Source organism: Sphaeramia orbicularis, chromosome 21, assembly GCF_902148855.1.
Source record: "Sphaeramia orbicularis chromosome 21, fSphaOr1.1, whole genome shotgun sequence".
Classification (NCBI taxonomy): Eukaryota; Metazoa; Chordata; class Actinopteri; order Kurtiformes; family Apogonidae; genus Sphaeramia; species Sphaeramia orbicularis.
Window position 1 is genome coordinate 15390863 of NC_043977.1, and position 21641 is coordinate 15412503.

At 36.5% G+C, this 21641-nt stretch overlaps 1 protein-coding gene across 1 annotated transcript in view; it reads left to right on the forward strand.

The window, feature by feature from the left end:
- LOC115412945 (E3 ubiquitin-protein ligase SH3RF3-like) overlaps positions 1 to 21641 on the forward strand; it is a 237235-nt gene that overhangs the window by 205927 nt on the left and 9667 nt on the right. The window contains 1 exon segment of the mRNA XM_030125629.1: positions 3271 to 3596. Within this exon segment, the coding sequence (XP_029981489.1) occupies positions 3271 to 3596 (326 nt within the window).

Here is a 21641-nt window from a genome sequence, read left to right on the forward strand (position 1 = left end):
GAGGACCAGGATTGGGCACCCCTGATTTAATCGATTCATTGTTGCAGCACTAATTAAAATGTTTAGCTATGAAGTTCTGCCAAAATGTGTTGGATTGTAGAGATATGAACTTAATTTGTTCTTACAAATGGTTCGGTGGATTTATGTGGCCACTAAAGGGAGTAGTGAGTCATTCTGGCGAGGAAAACTAGCACCCTAGAACCTTTGACCAAAGCATCGGAGAGTGACCATATTGGATGAGAACCATTAAGAAAGAACTTTTAGAGTCAAAGAAAGTGACAAAGTGATTAAAACTAGATGCACTGTTGTTGTCGCCACTGAATACAGCTCTAAATGAAAAGAATGGAGTTTGATGCTGAAATGGCAGCGTTTCTTCTACACGGGTGACTGATTGTGAGGTTTATGTTGGCATTAAGTTATTATGGGATGTTATTATCGTTGCAAAGGTTCCATTTGTTTGTCCACGGTTCAGACTAAACTCTGACTTTGTTCGATTCCAAACAGATCTTTACTGCAACTATTGACAACACAAACCGTACAGAAAACAAAGGTGATATGTAGTTTTACTGTGGTTGTTTTCTGTCTATAATGTAAACTATCAGCTGATGTAGTCTCTGAAGATTGTAAGACACTTTTATTTTGGCTGACTGTCAAAAAAAGTAACTACGAGTTTTATTTTGAGACAAAAAACTTGATGATACCATAATGCAGATGTGTGTAAAAACAATGAACTTTATAGTTTATTCAGTGAGTGATACAGTCTATTGATACATAACGTTGATTTATGGGTGGTTTTGGTAGTCCTTTGTGTGTCCTGCTATTTAGAATTTGGAAAATCAACACTACATAGAACCCCTTTTACTCAACTTTAATCTTGGACTTCACCCACTAAGACATTTTCCTGTCATTACTGAGCTTACACACAGCCAGTGCTTTCATCAGTGACAATGGCTGCTATAAACATTTTTCTTCCCAAACAGTGACTAATAAAATAAATGACTGTTGTGATAAATGAGAACTGCAGCTACTGAAAATGCCTTTATCCATGATCATCACCTCTAAGCACAAGCCTTCATGTACAGCCTACACCTACAAAGAAACACACGTTGAATTATTTAGGATATTTTTCTCTTTTATTGAAAGAACCATGAAAATACCCAAGATACAAATATTTCATGATGATTTACTGATCTTCAGTTTCAAAAGACATTATAAATCCATCTATCATCTTCTTATCAACGAGTACAAGCAGCATAACGACAACAAAACCAGTTAAAATTGATGTTTCCTGCCCACATTCTGCAACTATATTCCCAGAGTAAAAGATTTGGAGCATCACTCTTCTTGCTGCTTTCTGTGGTACTGGTAGAGGTTCGCCTTCAGGGTTTTCTTGCAGAAGGGTGTTAGGAAGTCAGATGAAGCAGCATAAAGTGTGAAACAGTTTGCCCTGACTGAATGGGTGGACTTGACTTATTATTTCCAGTCGTAGTTTGGTCAACTTTAGACGCCAAAACAATTTAATTTGCTTTAGAAAGAGATAATAAAGTTTAATGATGTTTAATGATGTTTTAAATCCAAACTGACGCAGGGCTGCTACAAACCAATTGCACTTATTGTTTTTATTGCATTTTAACTGTATTTTAATCTCATTTTAAATTGTATTTTAAAATGCATTTTAATTGTCTTGCACTGTAAAGCACTTTGTGACTCCCTGTCTGTGAAAAGTGCCCAATAAATAAATTTACTTTACTATAATAATTTTTGTTAAAATTGACCATTTAAATAGCACAACGACACAACAAAGAAGTTCCTACCATATAGTCTGCCTGCCAAACAATGCTGAGGGCAAAGCAGTTCAATTCGACACATAAGGACATGGACTTCATGGTGCATTCGGGAGCACCTGGAAAACACAGAACTGTAGAACTCTACACTTGAATAGCCACAAATGTTGTTTTAAATCCTTTTCTTATTTTCCTTTAGTTAATAAAAAATAGCTACACATTTCATTCCTTCTTTCACAGAAACATTTTCAACAATTAGATACAAAAATCTTTTTTTTTTCCAGCCGCTTTGGCCAGTGAGTCAGAAAGTTAATTTAAAACCCTTCTATAGCTTAATTAGACCTCAAATGTATTATTTATTTTTATTCCTGCCTACAATGTCTCAGTAAATGCCATTGTTGTCCCTTGTTCTGTGTTAGTTTGTTTGTTTATTTAGAACACAGGTGTCAAACATGCGGCCCGGGGGCCAAATCTGGCCTGCCAAAGGTTCCATTCCAGCCTCACAGGATGAAAATGCAAAAATTAACCTGAACAGTCCAGGTTGTCCAAATCCTTTTGGTTCAGGTTCCACATACAGACCAATGTGATCTCAAGTAAAAATAACAACACAATAACCCATAAATAATGACAACTACAAGTTTTCTTTGTGAAAAATTATGTGGAAAAAATTTAAGTGAAAAAAATACCATTACACTGTGAAAATATTTACAACTATTCTTTCACAATAAAACGCAAATAAATACATAAATAAAAACAAATAAGAACAACCCGAAATGTGCAATTTTAACAATACACTGCCTGTTACTAAATGTTTTGTGCATTTATGGATCCACTGTGATCTGTAGGTGTGTTAATAGTAAGAGATGTAATATTGTAGAAATTGTTCAAATTTTAGTTCCAGACTCCAAAATTTTAACAATATTATGCCTGTTACCAAATGTTTATGTAACACTGTGTGTAAATGTACATGTATAAATAATAAATTGAGGCATAATATTGCTCAAATTGCACTAATTTTTCAAATGAAATTTCAGCTTTTTCAGGTTATTCACATCTTTTTTTGTAAAATGTAAATATTTTTCATAATTTAATTGGGGTTTTTTTTGTATCAAAACAAAAAGAAAAACTTGGATTTGTCATTATTTATAGGTTATTAAGTCATTATTTTACTGGTCTGGCCCGCTTGAGATCAAATTGGGCTAAATGTGGCCCCTGAACCAAAATGAGTTTGACACCCCTGATTTAGAATATACGTAACGTTAAAACCAAACAACAAAAAGATTTATATAAAAAGAAAGGAAAACATTTGAGGAGTGGGATGAAGTTTAATTTATAATCTCCCACCCTCTTACCTCATTCTTCTACCTATCCTAAATTCCCTAAATGTCACATCCCATAACTCAAAAATCCTACTCATATCAGACTCAATCCGGACTAACTATGACTGACTATGTAATAATCCATGTACGTTTTTGTCTTTCCTTAGTCCACAGTCCTCCTGCTGGAAGCCCAGAGCGCCCCACGGTGGCCATCTCCCCCCTGCGTCCTCAGAGCTCCTCCCCGTCCCGGTGCCCAGGCCAATCAGGTCGTCCTCTTTCCATGGTGTCTCCGGGCCCCAGCCTTGGGCCCTCTCCCCTCTCTTCTCCTGCCTCGCGGCCCCTCCTTCCCCTCTCCTCTCCGCTATCCTGTCTCACACCCCCCAATGTGTCAGCGGTCCTTCTGAACGGCGAACCAGGCAGCCCCATGCAGCCACCATCGCCGGGCCCCTCACATGCGCCCACCCAGGGTGTCCTTGCCCCCAAAGTAGAAAAGGTGAGTCTGATCTTTGTTAATAATGAGATAAAAAGACTTGCTCCAGCATAATGGTTTAAAACCATTCAAGGATTTTCAATGAAGATTGACCCATAAAGACCCAAACATCTACCACTGACCAAAACCATCTACTGATCTAAAATGTATAATACTTGTTAATCCGCTAATCCTATCAATCCATGTAAATAACTGGTGTAAAATGCAGTTTGTCATCTTTTCATGGTCATCAGATATGACCCATTCAGACCTTCAGAAGCTCTGTAATCGTCATCTTCTACTACACAGGTGTCATGTAGCCCGGGGGCCAAATCCAGCCCGCCAAAGGGTCCAGTCCGGCCCCTGGGATGAATTTGTGAAATGCAAAAATTACACTAAGATATTAACAATCCTTTTAGTTCAGGTTCCACATTCAGACCAATTCAATCTCAAGTGGGTCAGACCAGTAAAATACTATCATAAAAACATATAAATAATGACAACTCCAAATGTTTTTTCTTTGTAAATGTAAATATTTTCATGTATTTACACGAAAACATAGTATAATTTCACAAAAAATGTGAAGAACCTGAACAAATATGAACAACCTGAAATGTTTTAGGAGAAGTAAGTACAATTTTAACAATATTCTGCCTGTTATTAAATGTTTTGTGTATTTGTAGATCGACTGTGGTCTGTAAGTTATAATGGACATGTGTAAATGATAAACTGAGGCAGAATATTGTTAAAACTACACTTATTTTTTTCAGTTTGTTCATGATATTCACATCTTTTGAAAGGATAGTTTGTAGATCTAAACCTTTTCATAATGTAAATTTACTTTTTTCACTATAAAACATAGAGAAAAGTTTGGAGTTGACACTATTTATGTATTATTATGTTATTATTTTACTGGTTCGGCCCATTTCAGATCAAATTTAGCTGAATGTGGCCCCTGAACTAAAATGAGTTTGACACCCCTGATCTACAACATTGATTCACCAGTAAAACCCATGGAATTTGATCAATGACAGTGGATGGAGACACTTGTTTTATGTTCAATTAATGATATATTTTACTGAAAAAGTCACTTTTTCTTCAGTTTTCTCTGTTGTTGATTTAATAAGCTTTGAATTTCCTCTGAGCTTATTTGAACATCTATATGGTCAGTACATTAAATATTGGAAAATATGTGATTTTCACTGGAAAAATGCAAAATATGGAGGATAATATTATAATAAATGTGATAAATCACTTAGAGAAAGTTTATTTGGGAACTGCCACAAAAATAGCACATAGTCTTTCTGGGTTAAGGAACAGAAACCTATAAACTTTTAGTGCTGAAGACCCCAAAAAATTTATTTATCTCCCCTTAGGACTCAAATGTACATAAATACACCATGCATTGACATGATGTTTGCATTTCATTAAGTCTTCCATCATCAAAACAGTGTTGATTTAAGTTATCTTTTCTGGATTGTCAGAATGTCTATCCCAGACACAAAGATAACATCATCAATCACTGACAAGCAACGTTAGCAATACACCGTCACTAGCTTAAAAAATGCGAAACATGCAATTCACATGCTAATGCACACAAACACTGTCTGCAACTCTTTTTCCTGTTGTGTCTTTTCTGTCATTTTTGGTTTTGTTGCGTTTTATTGTATCTATTACATTGCTTTCGTTGTATTGCGATTTTTATTTCACGTTCATCTATTTGCATCTTTTACTATTACTTCTCTGTGTCTCACATGGATATGGTGAGGTCAGCATTTATAAACCCCTCCAGAGACAGCCCTTTTCCATTCTAATTTGGAAAAGAAAAACCACATATTATACTATTGTTATGCGCTTTACTCACACTCCTATTAAAACAGCTCTGCAGTCTCCACCCTAAGTTTGGAAAAGGCAGATTTAGAGCATGAAAACAAAGTAGTACATTTGCTTATAATGAAAAAAAAGAAAATACAGGTAAAACTAAATGTTGTCTCAAGCTGAATAACCAATAATCAAAAGGTGTTTCTGCAGGAGGAACTAATTGATTAAAGGATCATACTTGGAAGAAAGACAGATGGTTGGAAAGCAGGTTCACTCTTGCAAAAAATGATAAAACAACAGATGATGATGATGATGATAATAAAAAATAATGAATGATTCCCAACAGTATCTTATTGTTGGAGGAGAGTTTTCAGATACAGATACAGTATCAGTACAGATAGTGAAGATAGAACAAAACTTGCAATTTGTGACAGAAGGGAAACACAAAGAAATTAATCTGAAAAATGCAAAGTGAGTCCAATGGAAACTAACTGTAAGGACGATAAATCCCACTGATGATTCCACTCTATTCCTCTGAGGATGTTTTTTATTTATTAATTTATTCCTCTGAATAAAATCTACCTTATATATATTATAACTTTAACACCACCTCTGATGTAAAGTGAGGTGTGTTGTCACCTGAATATCGCAGGTTTTTTTGTGTTTTTGTCACGTGTCTGCTCTCGATGTTGTGAAATCAGAGGAGTTAAAGCTCTGGATGTTAAAACAGGCTGCTCTGACAGTAAAGGATGGCATGGAAAGCCCGCATCTGTCTCAGCTCCATTTGTTTCGCTGTTGGCTCCGCTGTCTGGGACAGCTAATCTAACTACATGGCTAGCTGACAAAACAGCTCATTGACTATGGAACAGCAGACAGCGGCCTTGTTTACATCGTCCCACTCATAGATGACTTCAACTTATATTTTTTAGGAGATTCAGTGTGATGTTCAGTCTTGTATCGGGTAGATGCTGAACACATATCATATAAGTTATTGGCTTGGTGAAAAGGTAATTTGTTAACTGTGTTGTCAGATTTTCATGCCTATGGAGGAGGTTTTTGTTTTTTATCAGTGTCTACGTGGCTCAAACTAGTAATGGAGTTCTTGAAACCTGGTCTTGGTCTCGAGACCAATTTTTTGTGGTCTCAGTCTTGTCTTAATCTTGACTCTCTTTGGTCTCAGTCTTGTCTTAGTCTCGACTCTCTTTGGTCTCGGCCTTGTCTTAATCTTGACTCTCTTTGGTCACGGTTTTGTCTTAATCTCGACTCTCTTTGGTCTTGGTCTTGGTTTTGTCTTAATCTCGACTCTCTTTGGTCTCAATCTTGTCTTAATCTCGACTCTCTTTGGTCACGGTTTTGTCTTAATCTCGACTCTCTTTGGTCTTGGTTTTGTCTTAATCTCAACTCTCTTTGGTCTCGGTCTTGTCTTAATCTCGACTCTCTTTGGTCTCAGTCTTGTCTTAATCTCGGCTATCTTTGGTCACGGTTTTGTCTTAGTCTCAACTCTCTTTGGTCTCTGTCTTGTCTTAATCTCGACTCTCTTTGGTCTCAGTCTTGTCTTAGTCTCGACTCTCTTTGGTCTCGGCCTTGTCTTAATCTTGACTCTCTTTGGTCACGGTTTTGTCTTAATCTCGACTCTCTTTGGTCTTGGTTTTGTCTTAATCTCGACTCTCTTTGGTCTCAATCTTGTCTTAATCTCGACTCTCTTTGGTCACGGTTTTGTCTTAATCTCGACTCTCTTTGGTCTTGGTTTTGTCTTAATCTCAACTCTCTTTGGTCTCGGTCTTGTCTTAATCTCGGCTCTCTTTGGTCACGGTTTTGTCTTAGTCTCAACTCTCTTTGGTCTCGGTCTTGTCTTAATCTCGACTCTCTTTGGTCACGGTCTTGTCTTAATCTCAACTCTCTTTGGTCTCGGTCTTGTCTTAATCTCGACTCTCTTTGGTCACGGTTTTGTCTTAATCTCAACTCTCTTTGGTCTCAGTCTTGTCTTAATCTCGGCTCTCTTTGGTCACGGTTTTGTCTTAGTCTCAACTCTCTTTGGTCTCGGTCTTGTCTTAATCTCGACTCTCTTTGGTCACGGTCTTGTCTTAATCTCAACTCTCTTTGGTCATGGTTTTGTCTTAATCTCGACTCTCTTTGGTCTTGGTTTTGTCTTAATCTCAACTCTCTTTGGTCTCAATCTTGTCTTAATCTCGACTCTCTTTGGTCACGGTTTTGTCTTAATCTCGACTCTCTTTGGTCTTGGTTTTGTCTTAATCTCGACTCTCTTTGGTCTCGGTCTTGTCTTAATCTCGACTCTCTTTGGTCTCAGTCTTGTCTTAATCTCGGCTCTCTTTGGTCACGGTTTTGTCTTAGTCTCAACTCTCTTTGGTCTCTGTCTTGTCTTAATCTCGACTCTCTTTGGTCACGGTTTTGTCTTAATCTCAACTCTCTTTGGTCTCGGCCTTGTCTTAATCTCGACTCTCTTTGGTCACGGTTTTGTCTTAATCTCGACTCTCTTTGGTCTTGGTTTTGTCTTAATCTCGACTCTCTTTGGTCTCAATCTTGTCTTAATCTCGACTCTCTTTGGTCACGGTTTTGTCTTAGTCTCAACTCTCTTTGGTCTCTGTCTTGTCGTAATCTCGACTCTCTTTGGTCTCGGTCTTGTCTTAGTCTCGACTCTCTTTGGTCTCGGTCTTGTCGTCTCTTTGGTCTCGGTCTTAATCTCAACTCTCTTTGGTCTCGGTCTTGTCTTAATCTCGACTCTCTTTGGTCTCGGTCTTGTCTTGGTCTCAACTCTCTTTGGTCTCGGTCTTGTCTTAGTCTCGACTCTCTTTGGTCTCTGTCTTGTCTTAATCTCGACTCTCTTTGGTCTCGGTCTTGTCTTGGCCTCGGACATATCGGTTCAAACTTTTGGAACTATTTGGGTCCAAATACACGAATCAATCAATCAAGAAAGATTAATAAAAGTGGGTTTAGCTAAATCTGACCCTTTTAAACATGACTCTACTGCTCTACTTTGTGGCTCAGAGGAAGCAGCAGAAGCAACATGGCAACTTCCATAACTGATATTTGGACTTCACTTTTCCATAGCAGTATGAAATAGCCTCATATAATCTATCTTTGTATTTACTTGGTGACCTTATGATTTTAGATCTTGAATAGTCTTAATTTGGCACATTATCTACTTTTCAGAGGGATCATGCCAGTAAAAAAAACAAACAATAATAGCACTGTCAGATTGTGTCCATTCTGCTGTCATTCATTTTAAATCTCCCATTTATGTTGCAATTATGGTATTTTACCGAGAATGTTTGCAGTATTAAGGTAGCTAACACAGTTCTCTAGGCTGGTGAGTGTATTTCAGTCTGTTTATAACACTACATTAGCATCTCTCGTACAGAGTTTGTGGGTTGTTTTGCTGCTGAAGAAATAATAACGACAAATTCCATCAGCTGCAGGTAAGACTTCTGATGTCTGACATTCAGTGAAAAGAATGTGTACATACACAAAAAAATGATTTTGATTCATTACAAGAACTCCAATGGGACAAATTAGTCCATCGAAGGCAAATGCAAATGTCGACTAGCGTTTATTTCATCTACAATTGTCAATACTGTAATTATTTTGGTTCAGAACAATACAAAAACACAGAATTTGCAGTCAGACACAACAAAACAGCCACCAAGACACAAACTAAACCTCTAAAAAACAAAGAAAATTTGAGGAAAATGTTAGTTGTAACTCACTTATATTTTATAATAAGTGAGAAAATTGTGATTCAGGTCACGGATGATGATTCTACACAAAATAATGCTGTATGATCTCTTGTCTACATCTCCAAGCCTTAATATTTACTCACTTTACTTGGACAGAAACGACAAAGCTGTAGATGGAAGGTGTTTTATTTGTAATTTCTGGTGTTTTTTCCCTTATTTCCACTTCTAGAAGATTAGAGGATGTGAAATCTTTATCATTTCTTTGCTATGTTTTGTCCTGAAGATAATATTATCATACTGGTACAATTAGATTATTGTATCATCATAGTATAATCAGTTAAATCTTGATTTTTTTTTTTTTTTTTTTCCTTTGTTGCTGAATCTGGCTGAGCTTGGCAGAGGAAGAACAACTTGTCTGAAGTGAGCCAAAGAGTCAGTTTAAGTTACAGACCATGGAGGAAATGATAAAACAGCTCTGATAACTGTCTGGCAGACGTAGTTAGGATAATCTCTGTCGGATACACGGTCACAGTGTCTGCAGCACAGCCAGCATTACAGACACATATCTTGCTGGACATGTTTGCAGATTGTTTCCAAGAAGTCTGGGCTCGCGGAGCAACTGCCAAATGAAATGGCTGTCAGAACTGCTTGCAGACCCTGAAAAGTTCAAAATATGTTGAAATATTAATGTTTAAGGCCTTGAGCTCAGACGACGTTGATCTTAAATTGGATTTTTATACATATATATATATATTTTTTTTTTTTGTGTGTGTGTGTGTGTGTGTGTGTGTCTCCTTCAGTTTATATAACGTATTTTGGCAACTACACAGTAGTCAAAGGCAATGTCTATATGTCAGTGAAAAATTGTCTAATATTGTACTTGTGAAAAAAGATCTCGTCTCTCTGCTTGCTTAAGATTTCAGCTGCCTCTAACTGCGGCTAAAAGCAAAGAAAACAAGTGCATTAAGCAGTGGATGTTATTCTGACTTGACATTTGTGGTTTTCGTGGATTCCCATTGTAATTTTCTGCTGCTTAGATATTTTAGCACCAGAGTAAGAGTGTTGGTGAATGAATGGGAGACTAATTATAGTAGTGGGTGGATGAAAACCAGCAACAAGAACATCACCCCTAACAAGATCAAGCAATTTTTTTTTGTTTTTTAGATCTGCTTCTTTAACAGTTTCTTTTACGAAAACAGTATAGTCAGTGAATTTGACAAAATAAGGAAAAGCCATGTTGTTGCTTCATGCATATGCACAAAGTAGAAAGCACAGTGATGAATATGCCACTGAATAACAGAGAAAACAGCAGTGACTGACAGTAGATTAACATGTGGTGATGTGCTGCCATCTGGTGGTTCATTTTGGAACAACACACCAGCCTTTGTAAACAGACACACACAGTGACGAGCACACACTCACAGGAGGCAGATTAAGCCTTTAAGCCTGCAGATGAAAGAAGAGAGAGAGTGATTATTCACTTTTTTTCCTGGCTCCTTCAATCTCACCTCCCCAGTTTCCTCTCTCTCCTCCTGTCACATTTCCATCCTTCCTGCCGTTCCTCCATCTCTCTCCTTCTCTTCGTTTCTTCTCCCTTATTCCCTCTCTCCTACACATTCCTGTTTTCCGTCCCTCAAAGCGTTATCTGTCCTCTCTTCCTTTATCTTTTCATTTCTCTCAGCTCTACCCTCCTCTGCCCTCTTCTTAATGCTCCATTTTTATCTCAAAGTCCTTCCTCCAGTTTTCCTTCCTCCCTCTTCTTCCACTTATTAAAGGGCTCTATTTACTTTACAGATCCATTGTAAACTTGCATGTGTTTGTGTTTCGGTGCTTTGACATTGTATACCTAGGGATGTTAGAAAATATCAGATCTGCATCGATATTTTTAGGTATTTAATCAAATGCAGATATGGGAGATTTATTTTTGTGTTTTGGTTTTCTTTATTGTTTGTATTTTATTTATTATTATTTAACACTGTTTTATGAAATAATGGTTATCCCATCCCTAAAAGCACTTTTTAGTGTCTGAGAGAGGCAGATGTTAGTTCTTTTGTTGGGATTGCACAAAAATAATGTTATGATGTTAATTATGAACTAATAGAATATGAACATTTGAGCAGGATCTTAAACTGTAATGTCTGTAAAACAAAATGTAAGTTTTAACACAGGAAAATTTTGTGATATAGCATTAAATCCTTTTGTGGTCAGATAAAAATTTGTTTAGTATTTGTGCATATTTCTGGTGTAATTCAATTCTTCCTGGAAAAAAAACATTTAAAAAAAAAAAAAGAAACAAACAAAAAATGGCCTTTCTAACAGTATCATGATATATTGTGATACATCGTATTGTGATCCTAGTATTGTAATTTGTATTGTATTGCCAGATTCTTGCCAATGCACACCCCTGTGTATACCTAAAGCGAGTGTGTATTCTCCAAAACGTAAGCATCTGTAGCATGATGAAATCAGTTAAAGTAATTAATACTTTGGGAAAAATATGGATGACGTAAACTAAACTAAAACTAGTATAACTATGAATCATTAGTGTTAGATTTTTTTTCTTCATTTAACCTCAAACATGTTCAAATCAGAAAAAAAAAAGACAAAAACCTTGGGAACCTTGAGGGCTTTAATAATAATCTACTCGCTGATATTCAGGTCCTACTTCTGTGTTCAGGATATTGTGAAAAGGGCTTTATATGTGTTTCTCCTCTGGGAAAAAAAAAAAGATTAAAAGATGATTAGATTGTTTGGAATAAAGAGCTCTGAAGTTTTGTCAAAGATGACAATGTCTGTACTGGTATGAACTGAATGGGCCGGGGGATTTATGTGACCACTAGAGGGAGTAGTGAGTCACTCTACTGGTCTCCCATGGTGATGAAAACTAACACCATGGGGAAAAAGTGATGAAATGGGATGAGAACTTTTCATCACTCCAGCTCAAAAAAGACACAATACCAGTTCGGCTACATGCTGCAGACAGTGTGGATGCCTTGGGGCAAATCATTTTCACATATTCTGCTCTTGTACAATGTTATTCCCTTTCTGGCTGGAGGTCTATAAAATTTTGAAAAAAGTATTCTAGATAGACATTACTTTTGAGTTTGTGTCATTATACTTAAGAGTTCTACCATCAGAAAAGGTCTCCTCTAATGACAAATGTTTATTTCCGATTTTAAGTGCTGCTTGTAGGAAAGCCCTGACAAGAAAGTGGCAAAAAACTAGAAATACCTACAGTGGAGGAGTGGATTGGCATTATTTATGACATTTTTAAGATGGAAAGAATGACTTTTGCAATAAGACTACAACAAGGTCTGTTTTTGAAAAGATGGGAAAGAAGGATTAGGTATGTCAGACCAGTTCAACCATCGTTTAAGGCCATGTCTTACATCCATTTCACCCCCTTTTTCCTTTGTAACCCTTTTCTATTGATGTTTTGTTTCGTTTTTTGTTTTTTTTTATTGTTGGTTTTTTTTTTTTAATATCATAAATGTGCACCCCAGCATTCCTGTTCTAGGGAGTTTAGTTTTAATTTTGTATTGTATAAATTACATCTTTTGTATAGCTGAGGGTAGACCAGGTTTTTCTTATCTGTATTGTCTGTGGAGTCACAGGCGTATCTGTGTGATTCAGTTGTAATTTTCAGATGAATGGATGAGAATGGGGAATTATATGAATAAACATGTGAACTATGGAAAATCCCAAGAAAAAAAGAATAAAAAAAAAAAGTAATGGGATGAGAACTGCTAAGAAACAACTTTTCAATTCAAAGAAAGTGACAAATAATGGTACAAGTTGAAGCACTGTTGTTTTAACCACTGGACACAGGTTTAAATGAAAAGAATGGAGTTTGTTGCTGAAATGCCAGTGTTTCTTCTATAAGGGTGAGTTTGATTATTAGTTTTTTGAAGATATGAAGTTATTAAGTGATGTTGTCATTTATTGATCCATGGTTCAGACTAAACTGACAGTTTTGACCTTGTTTGAATGATTCCGAACATATCTTTAGTTCAGCTGCTGACAACACAAACCATACAGAAAACAGAGGTGATTTGTGGTTTTACTGTGGCTGCTTTTGTCTAAAAACTGAACTAACAGAGTTATAATGTAAACTATCAGCTGATGCAGCATGTGAAGATTTTAAGACACAGTTTTATTTTGACCGACTGTCAAAATAATTGTCTAAAAGTGAAGTAAAAAGTAAAATTTATTTATATAACACTTATCACAGAGAAACCTCACAAAGTGCTTTACAGATTAAAAGGATACAAGAGAGTAACACACAATCCAGCCATCTATCCATTTTCTTCCGCTTATCTGGGGCCGGGTGACGGGGTTAACAGTCTAACACACACAAAAAAAACCAAAACAAAATGCTTTACTCAAAAGGAATACAGAGTGCAAAAATATAAAATATGAAATTCTAAATACCCAGTAAAATCAAGAAAGACCTATGAAAGCAATAGAATAAAGGTCTATATGAGTTTTAGTTTGTAAGAAGAAGATCTGATGATTCCGTAATACACGTGTGTAAAGCAGTGATTTTCAACCTTGGGGTCAGGACCCCACGTGGGGTCGCCTGGAATTCAAATGGGGTCGCCTGATATTTCTAGTAATTGATAAAAAAAAAAAATTAAAAAAAAAAACAATACTTACTAATAAAAAATATATGGTGAGTTGACAGAGACAATCCCAATACATAGAAGACATGACAAACTGTGAAGCTGAAACTGAAGCACTGTGGTACTGTTTACTGTTTATCTTTCAAATGTTCATTGTGGTCAGTTTCAGATGCTGCAGCTCTTTCATAATTCATAGTTTGTTATTTTTTATTCAGTATTAATTGTCAACCTTGTAAATCCAAGCTGGACTGACTGTACATATCCTGACCAAGGAAAATAAAATTCTCACTTTGTGTAATAATCTACACCTGGCTTTTCTGCCTCCGTCCATAATAATATACATTATATAGACTATATGTCATATAAAATTAACGTTTATTTGCAACATAGTATAGCAAACTATTATATAATCAAAACAAATTCATTTTTAAAAAAAACAACAAAAGTCTCAGTTTTGAATGTCTGGGGTCGCCAGAAATTTGTGATGTTAAAATGGTGTCATGAACCAAAAAAGGTTGGGAACCACTGGTGTAAAGTATGAGTTTTATACTTTATCCAGTCTGTGGATACATAGTGTTGATCCATCTGTGGTTTTGGTTCTAAGTGTGTTCTGGTACCAGACTTCCCCCTACTGTTCAGAGTTTGGATTAAACTATGCAGCGAAATTACCAACAAACCAAAGTAGTTGTTTCTTTTGGAAATGGTGCTTTACACTCATATAATCTGTTTATTTTGGTCTGGATTATTTTAAATTGATTCCTTTGTTTTTTCTGATAACTTACTGTTTACAACAGTAGTGACGCATAGGCATGTTTTGCCTGAAGCTGTGTTCACAGTAATACAGGGCCATCTGCAAATGCTTTGGTGTGACAGCTGGGTGAATCTGCCACAGGGGCCAGTCAGCACAGGGGCAGCTGGCAGAAGAAGAAGAACAGTAATGGATAAGAAAAGATTTATCTGTCAAATTTAAGGACACAAGGTTTGCCCTTTCAGTGTGAACATCTGCAGTTCACATAAAGCTACAAGTTTAGAGTGTGAAACTGAAAAGACCTGGATGGGATTCATTGCACTGGAAAGCTCATATGTTTTTAGGTTTTTTATTTAGATTCATTTATTTATTTGACATAACAGTAGCATTGGAACTGCAATATACAATATGCACCGCTAATTCACTACTTTAACTCTCCAAGCTCTAAACGACTGATGACCAAAAGCATCAACTGATTAAAAATGTTTAATAACTTTTAAGCCACTAATCCTATCAATACATGTAAATAATTCAGTTAAAATGCAGGTTCTCAGCTTTTAAAGGGGTGATATTTTGTTTTTTTAAATGGAATTATGCATTTTAAAACATTTCCCTGTGCTCTACATAAACTGTAAATGCTCTGCTTGGGTCTGAATTCTTCATTAATTCACCTCCACAGGTCCATCTTCAACCCTATTTCTGAGTAATGACACCAGAAAGGTTGTTTTGAGCACTGGCCCTTTAAATGCAAGTGAGCCACTTCATGCCCCACCCCCTCCAGGTTTCTGACCCGTTCAGCCACTTGTGTTCATTAATACAACCAACAACTGAACATTTTAGGTAATCGGCTCCAAGTTTGGACATATTTTCAGTTTTTACTGCAACCGCTGCTGCTGATAAACAATTATGTCCTACTCTGAGAAATGTTCGTCGGAAGTCGAGACCTTATATGTGCAAATGTTGAGACGTAACTAGCTATAAAATATAACAAATTAAGCAGGAATTAAAACAGGTTGTTGAAATCCACTCATTTTTTTTTTGCTTGAATGAATATAAAGATAGCTTTGCAGCACCTGGAGGGTTCAAGTTCAAACTTTATGAACTATTAGGGTCCAAATACACAAATAAGTGAACCAAAGACTAATAAAAGTGGTTTTAGCAAAATATGACCCCTTTAAGCAGCATCAGATATGACCCATTTGGGTGTTCAGATGCTCTGTAGTGAACGTTGGAACACTGTCATCTTCTGTAACACTAGCCGCTTTTCCATTGGACATCTGCGCAAAACTTTACTGATATTTACTAAATGTCAAAAAAACAAAAGTGCATAAAGTTGTTTTTTTCATTAAATCACAAATGCTATGATTTGTTTATTTATTATCACAAGATGACATGAGAAGTCATTCCATAAAAATGGTGACGAACGTAAATATGGTGTTGATTTACAGATATATTCATTATTATTATATATTACCCCTCTGTCTCGTACTAAATTAAAAAATGATTGGGTTTCCTGGTGTGTCCACACATACCGCGACATGTTTCATCTTCTTCTTCACTTGTTGTAACATCTGTCAACTCCTGACTCTAGTTGCAGTTTTGCGTGATACACCATTTGCGCTGCGCCCGAAAAACCACCTCTTGGCAGCGCCGGAACTTTTAATTGAAAAATGTGACTTTTGGCAAAATTGTCGTTTTTCCATTGGGTAAATTTTAATCGCAAGTTATATTTGCGCAATTTGAGGGTCAATGGAAAAGCAACTACTGATTCACAAGTAAAACTCATGGAATATGACAAATAACAGCAGATGTAGACAGTGATATATTTCACTGATGAAGTCACTTTTTCTGCAGTTTTTTCGGTTTTGATATACAGTGGTTCCTCGTTTATCGCAGGGGTTGTGTTCTAAAAATAGCCCGCAATAGGCGTAATCCGCGAAGTAGTCAGCTTTATTTTTTACAATTATTATATATGTTTTACAGCTGCGTAACTTCTACCGTCCTTCAGCATGTCCAGAAGTCCAACTTTTTGTGCGATGGTTAGCATCTTCCTCTGCCTTTTGGGTGTGACTGCAGGTGCCTTTGTCGGTGCACAACGTTTCGTCGACATTGTGGGTTTTGTCGGGGAGAAAACTTGCAAACATATAGCACTTCAGAGTCGCACTGCTAGTGATGGAACATTTATGTAACTTTGGCAAGAAGAACGCATTCTGTACTGTACAGGAGACACGGCACGGAGGAGATTGATTGACAATGGTCTACAGACCCTTAGCCAATCAGGACGCAGAACACAATGCGCGGGTTCTCCCTTAGCCAATCAGGACATAGAACACAATGCGCATTCATACACTGTAAAAAAAAAAAACACATGCAAAATTGCACAAAAAAAATTTGCAAAACAGCAAGGCCGCGAAAGGTGAAGCGCGTTATAGTGAGGGACAACTGTAATTACATTTTAGTAATATATCAAACTAAACAGGTACTTTCTGATCAATCTAAAGCAATGAGGATTAGATTGGATTTTTTTCACAGATTATTTTACTTGTTTGGCTTGAGTCCATTTGCAGACCGGTCTCGTTGTTAGTTTATGATGACAGTAAAATGCTTCTTTGTTTTGGTTTCAGTTTCTTTTGTGAAACTTTTTACTGGAGTGTCGTTGCTGCTCCCCAGGCTTTGTCTTACCCTGATGTGAAGATAAAACCAGTTCATTTTCAGACAAAACATCCAAATCCATCAGTGTTTCAGGGTTGTCTTTTCCATTCCATGCAGTTGCCATGACAACATACATATATATAAGAGTAGATATAAAGCCTTAAGGCATCAATAAAAATCATAATCATGCACAGGCGTCATGAGTATTGATCTATGATGGTTTGGTTTAAAATGTACTGTCATGCCAAGCAGCATGAAAAGAGACAAAGACATTCCTCTTTTGCTTGCATAGTTTTTTAAATGGAGAGTACAGACTCTCTGTAATCAAGCATGAATAAAGCAGCATGAAGGAAAGCCATGAATCTGACTGCTGTCATGTCTTAAACTACAAATCTGGCAACAGTAGAAACGACTGCTGTGATTTAGTTTAGTTTTCCAATCTTATGTGAAACCTAGAGCAATAGATCTTTCATTTCAGCTCGAACAGAAGATTCAGAGCCAGTATAATCAAGTGTGCAGCTCTTTCAGGTTTTCCCTAGGTTTCTGGAGAGCTTCGGTTCTCAAGAGGATGATGGGGATTGGGGGGGGGGGGGAGTTAGACCTCCCTTATGTAGATCTGGCTAAATTTCATACTTTTTTTATACAGTTTTAGACAATTAACCCTTAAAGACCTAGAACATTTTTTGCAGAGACTTCCAAATGATTTTTTTTTCTCTACATTTAACCTTTCCAAGTCATTTATCACCATTTATTCCAAAATTATCCTCTTCATTTCATTTCATTTATTTCGTTCATGGTTGTGCATTTCATCAGTAAACATTCAATAATCATCAAGTAAACAAACATGTACACACTCATGCTCGAAAAGGAGCGGGAAGAAGAAAATCTTTTATTTCCTGCCCCCTTCTAAATAATAATAACCTTAATGGTTAGCCATACACAACTAGCTATAAAATCATACTGTATAAAGTCAGACAAACCAAACTAAATACATCCAAAGATGGTACAAAATGAATACAAAACCAAGTGCAAAACTACATGTCCACAAAGTACAAAACGTAGGTAAATATATACCAGACGAAATGATGCAAAAACACTATACCAGACCAAAATAAGTAAATAAATGTCACAAGATGCAAAACAAATACAAAGCATTCATTTCGCATTTTTCAGTCAAAGTCAGGTATGTTCATATAGTTAATTTACTGACCATACAGATGTTCATAAAAGACAATTAAAGGTTATTAAATCAAAACTAGGGCTGTCAAAATTAATACATTAACACAGATTAATCCGTCATCATGATTGATCTGATTAAAAATTTTAACGCAATTGCAAGGCTGCAACTGGCAACTTGACGCACTCCCTCTGGTCATGCACTAAACTTAACTCATTCTGGAAGAGTATTTTTCATTGTTTTTCAGTGGTTTTTGGGAAGCACTGGGATCCAGACCATTGCCATCATTGGGGCTCCCAGTGCTTTACCATCAGCCAATAAGTATGAGAAAGTTGCTGTTTTGTTTGGTATGGTGATTGCTAAAAAGTTGATCCTTAGATTATGGAAGAAGGACTGTGTTAAAATTTCTTCAATGAGGTGACTGATGTGAGTGATTGACCTTGTTGTTTTCTACATTACATGCACTTTTCTTTCTTTTATTTGATATATGATTACTAATTTGTAGCATATTCATTTACTGTTGTCAGGACTGTGTTGCTGTAAATTCATTGATGTGCAGGAGGGGGTGGGGCTGTTTTATGTTTATGTTGTTTTTTGTAAAATGAAAAAATGAATAAATACATATTTAAGAAAAAAAAAAAAAATTTTACACAATTAGCCCATCTGCAGTACAGAATGACTCTGAACATCTCTGCCAATGCATTTGTCGCCATTTGTCCAAGTAGAGTTACCGTGACTCATGAACAAATGGTCAGTTGATCTGGTAGTGACAGGCAGCAGAACCAACCCATAAAAATGGAAGACACTAAACAGCACGCTGGTCCTCTGGATGGAAATATGAGGACAAAAAAACCAAGACAAAACAGTCGACCGACATAATGTGTTATACACACTCTGCAGGAAGGAGTTTTCTTTTCATGGAAGCACTTCAGCTTAAAATATCACATTAATGCGAAGGATACATTAGTCGGTGATTCTGCTAGCACTGCAGCGAACACGTCGCCCAGCTTGCAACAAACACATTAAGTGCAAATATATTCCCTTTTTTCTTTAGTCTGTTTCCTCATGCAAAATGAAACACAATTAATATAAATTAAAAATGAATATTTAATCGTGATTAATCAAAATTAACACACAGCAACCCTGTGATTTATCTGATTAGATAGATAGATAGATAGATAGATAGATAGATAGATAGATAGATAGATAGATAGATAGATAGATAGATAGATAGATAGATAGATAGATAGATAGATAGATAGATAGATAGATAGATACTTTATTCATCCCATAGGGAAATTTACAGGTTCCAGCAGTATCCACAAACTTCAAAACAAACAGTAGTAAAAACACAATCGTAAAAAAAACGCTTTAACTTTCCACAAGGAGTCAGTGCAAAGGAGACTGTTGTGCTTAGAGTCAGTGCAGTGAATGAGTCTGTGCAAAGGATAAAGTGCAATGTAAACAGTGTAACATTAAAAATGTTAATCATTTGACAGCACTAATCAAAACAGAAAAAACTGAAGAAAAAAATGACTTCATCAGCAAAATATATCATTGTCTCCATCCACTGTCATTTATCATCTTCCATTGGTTTTACTGGTGAATCAATGTTGCAGAAGATGACGGTGTTTCCACATTTACTACAGGGCCTCTGAACGTCCAAATGAGTCATGATGCTGGCAAAAGGCAAAAAAAAAACCTGAATTTACCTGAATTTTTTACATTGATTATAACATTTCAGATAAGAAGATGTTTTTGATCACCAGCAGCTGTTTGGTTCTTTGAGGGTTACAGCATTTTGCTTACGTCTTTGGAAATATTATGAACATGACTGGGGGGTTTAAGGGTCCTGCTGCAAGAAAAATTTGTTATTCAATAAAAACATATAATGCCATATTATTTTGGACCATAATATGTACAAAAGTCTGGAAAACAAAAAAGCAGATGATAATTTAAAAAGACCAAAAAGGCTTTAAAACATTTTTTTTCCACATTGATTTGACATTCATTTGACTTTACCATGTTAAAGCTGAAAAAAAAAAAAACTTTCCAAATCAAAAGACTAAATATAAAGATATGACCTGACATCAGCGAAGTCTCTTTTCCAGGTTTTTGTGTCGAGCTGCAGAGTTATAAGCAGTAGAGTCACGTTGGAGGAAAGCTTGTAATTACAGCTGTCAGTCATGCATTTTACCCCCTCACCTGTCTGAAAACACCTATAAGCGGCCAAAACCTCCCATCATGAGGTAGATTTTCTAAAGCAGAGTCTGGAGAAGGGGGTAGATTACAATAAGATGAAAGGAAATAGTGGAATTTTTGCCCAAAGGCACCAAAAAATACACACTGCAGCCCCAAGCAACACATTCAATCCCATTTTATTCCCTGTTTTATGTATTTTTGTATATGTTTCATGTGTTTTTTAGATTAATGCATGAATGCTTTGTGCTTCTTTGTGTTTGGAGGTTTGGTTTATACAGACACTACTGTATCATTTTAGTCTAGACATGTACGTTACTGTGCAAAAGTCTTTCAGCTTTGTTGTTTTTGCTGGGTTATAATGAGCAGGCATATTCAGGGTTTTCCCTCAGTTTGTGGAGGGATTAGGAGCTCTGATGGATGTTGTTATTGGTGTTTGACTAAAAACCCATGCTATATCTTTGCGTACAACAGTGCCAAAATTATTGCAATATTTTGAAAGTAGCTCAAAGAAACCAATAAGCTCAACTTTAGTAAATACGCTGAACAAAAATATATATGCACGACTTTTGTTTTTGCTCCTATTTTTCATGAGCTGAACTCAACAATCTAAAACTTTTTCTATGTACACAAAAGGCCTATTTCTCTCAAATATTGTTCATAAATTTGTCTAAATCTGTGTTAGTGAGCACTTCTCCTTTGTCCTTTGCTGAGATAATCCATCCACCTCACAGGTGTGGCATATCAAGATCCTGATTAGACAGCAGGATTATTGCACAGGTGTGACTTAGGCTGGCCACAATAAAAGGCCACTCTAAAATGTGCAGTTTTACTGTATTGGGTGGTCCAGGGGGGTCAGAAAACCAGTCAGTATTTGGTGTGACCACCATTTTCCTCGCACAGTCTTCTTCATGAATTCTCTGAAACAGCTTTGGAGATGGCTTATGGTAGAGAAATGAACATTCAATTCACAGGCAAAAGCTCTGGTGGAGATTCCTGAAGTCAGCATGCCAATTGCATATTCCCTCAAAACTTGTGACATCTGTGGTATTGTGCTGTGTGATAAAACTGCACATTTTGGAGTGGCCTTTTATTGTGGCCAGCCTAAGGCACACCTGTGCAAAAAATCATGCTGTCTAATCAGCATCTTGATAT